This window comes from Pseudochaenichthys georgianus, chromosome 2, assembly GCF_902827115.2.
Source record: "Pseudochaenichthys georgianus chromosome 2, fPseGeo1.2, whole genome shotgun sequence".
In the NCBI taxonomy this organism is placed as follows: Eukaryota; Metazoa; Chordata; class Actinopteri; order Perciformes; family Channichthyidae; genus Pseudochaenichthys; species Pseudochaenichthys georgianus.
The window spans coordinates 2,681,041-2,689,544 of record NC_047504.1 but is presented as its reverse complement, the minus strand read 5'-3'; the positions used below and the strand labels follow the sequence as shown (position 1 = coordinate 2,689,544).

Genomic DNA, 8,504 nt, shown 5'->3' with positions numbered 1-8,504 from the left:
CTTTTCTTCATGCACTGAGGACAGAGAGATGGCGATCAAAGCGTATCCACACGCAGTGAGTTTACACACATTTGGCATTTAAAAGTTACATTTAAATGATAATTCTGTGATGTGTCTGTTGGAGAGGAATGAAAAGTTCAGTGAATTCATATCAACCACCTCTATTCCTTTATCTTATTGTAAGTATCCTAAATGTAAATATAACTGCATTATGAATGTCAGTGACCTTTATCTAATGCCTTTTCTGAATTTGGAGTTATGGTCCTTTTTTGCTATAACGCTTTAAGTTAACACAGTGATGTTGTAACCGTTTGTAACATTTTATCAAGAGTTTTCAAGTATAATTAATCTTAAATAATAAAAAGAATACATATATATATACAACCCAACCCAAAAAAGTGACGTAAACGTACGATTTACGTCACTTTTTTGTTGCCTTTTTAATTGTTTTATTTGGATTTTCCATTATTCAGATATGGACTGCTATATGTTTTTGTTAAATGATATTTCAATGTTGGCAACAACTGACTTAAGCCTAAGATTTCAAAATAATATTAAAACATTATTTATGTTTTTAGTTCGCATCTAAACTCTATTAAATACCACTTTACTCGGAGCATTTTATTTCCCCCTTACGTCATCCCCTAACGTCAAAGCTACAATGACATAATAAACCAAATATGTGAATATGTTCTATTGCTGTTTGTTTTGTGATCAATGCAACATATTGAGCCTATTACTGGAGCAGACAGAAGAGGAATCATCCGAGCGTGCGTAAACTAATAGCGTAAATACGCACCTAATTACCCATCAAGGGACTAATGGTTATAAATCCCTCCGCAGCGGCGCAGGAACACAGGGCTCCGGGCTGCACTCCGGCTCACACTGAGTGAATCACCTGATAATGAAAATACACGCACCTTGCAGCTCAGTTTGAAATAATTTCTCATATTTATTTAGGAAATAGTTACATAAAATATAGCATTAAAGTCTGCTGTAACAGACAGAATTGCACACGGTAGTAATAATAATAACATTAATAATAATTACCAAAGTAACACTGCTGGTAACCATTTCTCTTTACAAAGGAACATTTAAGGAGAGAGGTGAAGCATGATACTCACACTACAGTCTGACAGTACAAAATGTGGGTATAAATACTGGACATCTAGAAAAATACACAAGTCTCTTCATACAATATTAACAGTTTCATAGAAAAATTGAAACACACAGTCGGCTCTGTTGATTAGCACCAGCTGGTCAAATTCCAGAGAGAAATTTGGCATAACTTCACCTAAAAGTTCAAATATGTCTTGAAAATAAAGTGATAACATATTTTAGTATAAGCTCTTATCGATCAAAATAAAGATTTTGCTTTAAACAAGAACCCCTAAAGAAAAAGATACAAACAGTAGACTTAGAAACCTTGAATGATTGGCAATAATGTACATCTTTTTTTTCCTTATTTGCATATATCAATCAGCAATGCCCATTCTGATATTAACTTATATGTCATTTTTATATACAACGTAATGTACAGCTGTGAAAGGAAAACTGAGGTTTGGCGAGTTCAGGTGTATAAACTAAGCGGTGTGGATTCTAACATCTAAAAAAGCAGAATATTACCGAGTGGTTTTGTAGTTTCTTACAATCTACATTAGTCCGTATTTTCCCTGAGCTACCCACAATGACTCTTTGCTTTACCTGTGTCACAAATTGAAAAATCTTCTCTTTTTGGAAATATGCCACGAGGAAAACATAATATGCTTTTTGCTTAAGTTAACACGATTACATACTGCTGCTAAAACTGAAGATTTCCATGTCATTTGATGCTCAAAATAACACGCAAAGACAACATTGGCAACGGGTTTTTACCTTTAAAAATAAAAATGAAAGTCTGTTGTGATTTGTAAAAAGTATTGCATCACGGAAGAAAAAGAAACCAAGGTTATCGTTTGTGATTCCACATTTAGCAGCAACAAATAAAAAGGTTTGAATGTAGTTTCCTAGCAAACAGGAATGCAATCACAGCAACTGTCTCGACTCTCCTTACTAACTTTGTACAGTATTTGTTACAGTGCAATGATAAGAAGAAAACACATTGCGATGACACAACGTTTTGTATTGCTCTCCAGTCCACCACGTATTTAAAGCCCTGGTTTGGTGTTTGCTTTGAAGTTCATCAAGTGCTTTGTGTTGTCGAGAGGGCAGGGCTGAAGTCCAGTCTTTCCCCATGAATAAGTCAAACTTGAAGACCAGATCCAAAAAGGTGAAGCCAAATCAAAATGGCTGCCTAAAGGTTTCTGTTGGGAATGAACTCTTCCAATATCAGAGTAGCACATGATAAGAAAGGCCCAACATATGACAAATATGATCATTTTTGATGTGGGTCTTAGCTAATCTGAACAAAACATCTGCTTTGAACCCTCCATCTTGGGACTTTTTAACTCCCTCTCTTGTATATAAGCATTTGAAGGACACTGTTCTAGTTGTAAAAAATGCTCTGTATGTGATGAGTACTTCCATTCTTGAGAGGATAATAAATACATGTATCCTGATTTTGAAACTGGTGACGAGTGAGATTTTTCAGTTTCCCACAATATCTACCACTCAGAAGAGACCTAGGTGTTAGAGGAGGGGCCTTGATGAGAATAATCTTCCTCCTGGGGGGCCCTACACCTCGTTGGAGCCATGGCTGGTGCAGGAGGAGAAGCTGTCGTAGAGCGAGTCGCTGAGGGAGCCCACTGGATCCCCCCCCGGCCTACTGGAGAAGCTGGAGGAGGAGGGCTCTTCCAGCTTGCTACCGTCCCCCCCGCTCTTCCCCCCGTCGGCCTGGCAGCCCCCCCTGCGGAGGCCTAAACTGCCGTTCAGTTTGTTCAGGGACTCCAAAGAGAGATCAAGAGAGTCCGGCTGCGTACCGACGGACATTTTCTCCATGGAAATGTCTTTCTGCAGAGAGAGAAAAGGAACATCACATATTTAGTTTGCACATATAGCACAAAACAGGTGATGACAGTGTTAGAATATACTATTACAAGAAAATGATGAAGAGACAAGATACAATAGATAGGAATAAAACGAGATCAAATACAACAGAAAGGCAACAAAAATACAATAAAATGATATACAGTCAAATGTAGGACTGACATCTTAAGCCAGCTTTAACTGTATGCTTTTTCATTTGTATTTTTATTCAGATTTAGCATTTTATTGCATAACAGTACAAACAACGAACATACACTCCCCCCACCCCCCACCAACAGATTGATGCAACCAATAGCACAACAAAAAAAATACATCAGTAACAACTGTTATATACAGTAGGGCAAAAAAGTATTTAGTCAGCCACCAATTGTGCAAGTTCTCCCACTTAAAAAGATGAGAGGCCTGTAATATTCATCCTAGGTATGCCTCAACTATGAGAGACAAAATGAGAAGAAAAAAATCCAGAAAATCACATTGTCTGATTTTTAAAGAATTTATTTGCAAATTATGGTGGAAAATAAGTATTTGGTCAATAACAAAACTTCATCTCAATACTTTGTTATATACCCTTTGTTGGCAATGACAGAGGTCAAACGTTTTCTGTAAGTCTTCACAAGGTTTTCACACAGTGTTGCTGGTATTTTGGCCCATTCCTCCATGCAGATCTCCTCTAGAGCAGTGATGTTTTGGGGCTGTCGCTGGGCAACACAGACTTTCAACTCCCTCCAAAGATTGTCTATGGGGTTGAGATCTGGAGACTGGCTAGGCCACTCCAGGACCTTGAAATGCTTCTTACGAAGCCACTCCTTCGTTGCCCGGGTGGTGTGTTTGGGATCATTGTCATGCTGAAAGACCCAGCCACGTTTCATCTTCAATGCCCTTGCTGATGGAAGGAGGTTGTCACTCAAAATCTCACGATACATGGCCCCATTCATTCTTTCCTTTACACGGATCAGTTGTCCTGGTCCCTTTGCAGAAACACAGCCCCAAAGCATGATGTTTCCACGCCCATGTTTCACAGTAGGTGTTCTTTGGATGCAACTCAGCATTCTTTCTCCTCCAAACACGTCTAGTTGAGTTTTTACCAAAAAGTTCTATTTTGGTTTCATCTGACCACATGACATTCTCCCAATCCTCTTCTGGATCATCTAAATGCTCTCTAGCAGACTTCAGACGGGCCTGGACATGTACTGGCTTAAGCAGGGGGACACGTCTGGCACTGCAGGATTTGAGTCCCTGGCGGCGTAGTGTGTTACTGATGGTAGCCTTTGTTACTTTGGTCCCAGCTCTCTGCAGGGCATTGACTCGGTCCCCCCGTGTGGTTCTGGGATCTTTGCTCCCCGTTCTTGTGATCACTTTGACCCCACGGGGTGAGATCTTGCGTGGAGCCCCAGATCGAGGGAGATTATCAGTGGTCTTGTATGTCTTCCATTTTCTAATAATTGCTCCCACAGTTGATTTCTTCACACCAAGCTGCTTACCTATTGCAGATGCAGTCTTCCCAGCCTGGTGCAGGTCTACCATTGTGTTTCTGGTGTCCTTTGACAGCTCTTTGGTCTTGGCCATAGTGGAGTTTGTAGGTGACTAAATACTTATTTTACCGAGGAATTTACCAATTAATTCATTAAAAATCCTACAATGTGATTTTCTGGATTCTTTCCCCCCATTTTGTCTCTCATAGTTGAAGTGTACCTAGGATGAAAATTACAGGCCTCTCTCATCTTTTCAAGTGGGAGAACTTGCACAATTGGTGGCTGACTAAATACTTTTTTGCCCCACTGTACATGATGCTTTTATTTATTTTTAGCACACTCTTAAACGTTTGTCTGCCTCCCTAATAAAAACAGGAAGTTGGTTCCAGTTGATTTATGGTAAAGTATTTGAATGCATCGTGGATTGGAGAATATAAATAGTTCCCAGTCGCACATCTATGCTTCTGTTCCTCTGAAAGTGAACACCGATCAGAGGAGTCAGCCTCACAAAGCACCGTGTAAATCCTCTAGTTAGCAGTGTTGTCGCAGAGCAATAACAGAGCGTGTAAATTGAGATTTTGATCACGCTCGTGAATTAAATGTAGGTCTGGGTTGTTGGCAGGCGTTCATCCGTGGGCATCTGGGCCCCCCCCTCTCCCCCGTTAAATTTACTGCGTCTCATGATGTGTTATTCTTCTTGTACAGCTTGTGGCAGTCTACTTTATGGATTAGCGTAGTCTGGAATGTGTTACTCAGGGGAAATGCTGCGTGTACATCTGCTATCTGTTAACACTGCTTCAATTAGTGGTAGCTGTTTGGTCCTGAATGCACCAATCTTTAGAGAGCAGAGGTGGGAAGTAGTGGAGTACAAATACTTTGTTACTGTACTTGAGTACATTTTTCTGGTATCAGTACTTTACTCCACTACTTATTTTTCTGACATCTTTTTACACATTTTTAAACACAAATACCTGTACTTTCTACTTCTTACATGTTGAACACAAATACCTGTACTTTCTACTTCTTACATTTTGAACACAAATACCTGTACTTTATACTTCTTACATTTTGAACACAAATACCTGTACTTTCTACTTCTTACATGTTGAACTCAAATACCTGTACTTTATACTTCTTACATTTTGAACACAAATTCCTGTACTTTCTACTTCTTACATGTTGAACACAAATACCTGTACTTTCTACTTCTTAGATGTTGAACCCAAATACCTGTACTTTCTACTTCTTACATGTTGAACTCAAATACCTGTACTTTCTACTTCTTACATGTTGAACCCAAATACCTGTACTTTCTACTTCTCTCATTTTCCAAACAGCTGGTTCCTTTAGTCTGAATGTGTGTTGGTGCGTGATCATTATTCTTCAGAGTCACTGCGTGCCTATTGGTTGGATCACGATCCGTGTATCCATCACTTCCTGGTCTTCTCTAAAGAAGAGGGACCAATGGAAACGTTGTCATGTTGCCGTTGTTCAGCATGGAAACATTCATTAGCTAACAATGACGTTATTGTTCTATTAATATAAAGGGAGGTCAGGTACTCTTTAAAACAGCTGCTAGTTATGGGTACTTTTTACTTAAAGTGGACCTATCATGCTATATTTGAATAATATATTGTAGGGCCATACCTATATAAAACATGTCTGTGAAGTTGTTTTTTCAAAATACCAAACAGATCATGCATTTTAGCCATGCCTCATTTCACTCCATTTGCTCTTTTCCAGCCCTGTCTTCACAAGGGCTGATTCTGTGGCAAATGATCTGCAGCTGACCACGCCCCCCTGCAAAGGAGGGGGGCGAGGCACGAGCGTCATGTTACCATGCTGTTACCATGCTGTTACCATGCCACGCAACCCCCCATTCCCCTGATAGGTGGAGAGTTGCCCATATAGGCGGAGCACCCCTTTTCTGACGTCAGAACAATTCAAATCTGTATCAGCTCCGTTGCAGCCCCGTTCTTAGAGATTTGGGTATGGAGGAAAAGAGAGAGGGTTGTGTTTTCTGACACTTGGTGAGTTCCCTGACACACCGGGGACACATATTCATGTATAAAAGACATACACAAGTGCATTTTGCATGATAGGTCCCCTTTAAAGGTGGGGTAGGTAATTTTGGAGAAACCAGCTCGAGTGCGCTAGAATTTGAAAATACACAGCCAGAAAAAAATCTGCCACTTCCTTATAGAGCCCCTCCTCCAACACACACGGACGCGCACATGACCAGCAATGACTCATGAGGGCACGAGATACGTTTGTGTGCTCAGATGGAAGGCTGACAGGCAGGTAGGTCATCCAGTTACTTTAGCCGGGCCGGCTAAAATGATTGGTCGTGCTTTTTACAGCACCACGGCTTCCACAGATGACATTTTTTTATGGATTTTTTGTCAAAGCACTTCAGATATTCATTGCTATCGGGATGTTAAGAGCATTCCATGGAATATAACACAAAGTGTATCTCGAGCCGGTTTCTCAAACTTACCTACCCCACCTTTAACTATCATTTCAAAGCCCATACTTATTTACTTCTACTTGAGTAAAGAAGTTTAGTCAGTACTTTTACCAGAGTATTTTAAACACGAGTATCTGTACTTCTACTTGAGTAAAGGATGTGTGTACTTTTGCCATCTGTGGTTCCGAAGGTATTGAAGAACGGTATTATCTTAACACTGCGTTTCGTTCTCCTTTCAAGGACACACGCCTTCGGGCAACTCTGCAGTGATTACACTCAACAACCAAAGTGCAACCATCTGCTTCTTTTGTACTTTATGCTTACATCTATTGTCACATGACCCAATGGCGTATCATTGCTAACGACCTGCGCGGTCAAACAGTCTACAGAGGAACACAAAACAACACACAGCTAAAAATAGTCTGTTGTTTATGATGTGCCAACCATTTAAGGTCTCTACTGGATAGTGTTGGAACGCACTTTAGGGAGCTAGTTACTGTAGCAATCAGCATCAGAGCCCTGGGAATATCATCTCTGGATAGCTTTGCTTTAGCAGTCCCCCCCCCCCCTGGAAGAGCAGTTTTCTACATTTTGCAGAGGTAAGTATAACAGAGGGCTGGCTGGAGGGTCCAGGTAACCTCCGGAGACGCTCCAAACCGGGACCATTTAGAAATGTTAACGCAAGGTGTTTTCTACTCAGACCCCAACCCAACAATGTTCCACACAAGAAAAACAGAGTATACACACACATTAAGATGTGTGTGTATAGGAGGGTTAGATGTCTACATCTTGGTAATGGGATCTGCAAGAAATCCTTTAGAAATCCTCCGATGTGGTCTCATTCGGAGAGTTCAAAGCATATTTCTAACAATCCTGTATGTAAATGTTGTGTACACATCTGTATTGTCCTACTGTTGTGATGTCTTTGTCATTTTCTTTGTATAATTGATTTATTTTTGGGATTTATTTACTTTTTATTTTTTTATTTCTTGACCTTTATTTCTTTAATTTGATTGCATATGTGGAGAATGTGTTTTGTGTGTGGGATAAGTGAACAAAGGGGGTACATATTGGTAAGATGATCCTTCTTGATTGTGTTACCCTGTCAAAATGCAATACATATATTTAAAATGAAAAGAAGAAATGAATGAGGTGAAAGTATGAGAGCTATTGGGACAGGAGAAAAAGAGCCTTTATATTATTCCATCAATAATTGTTTTTGTAAAGATGAGTAAATACATGTGGTAAGTATACACTATACTACGGAGCCCCTAAAGGGACGTGAAAAAAAAAAAAAAAAAACAGGGAGAAAAAAAAAAGTCAGGATAACGGGTTAGTATCTCGTGCGCACGAGAAACGAATCCGTTATCCTGACTTTATTTTTTTTTGAGAAAGTTACCGATGCACCAAGGAGGAAGTGGAACACGAGACAACCATGTCATTGCAGACTGTTATGTTTACGTGGGGAAATGACAGTGCATATATTATTTATTTGAGATATATATCGTACTTAGACTTCACTTTAAGGACATTTCGGCCAGGGGTGTGTGGTCACTCCAGGAGGCAGCGGGACGTGTAAC

The 8,504-nt window shown here is 39.9% G+C and overlaps 1 protein-coding gene across 2 annotated transcripts in view; it reads right to left on the bottom strand.

Moving 5' to 3' along the window:
- Positions 1–947: 947 nt before the first annotated feature.
- LOC117457704 (nck-associated protein 5-like) overlaps positions 948–8,504 on the bottom strand; it is a 159,140-nt gene continuing 151,583 nt past the window's right edge. For both annotated transcript variants that reach the window (XM_034097914.1, XM_034097923.2), the window contains one exon: positions 948–2,949. In XM_034097914.1, the coding sequence (XP_033953805.1) occupies positions 2,674–2,949 (276 nt within the window). In that variant the 3' untranslated portion in view covers positions 948–2,673. The remainder of the gene's footprint in view (positions 2,950–8,504) is intronic.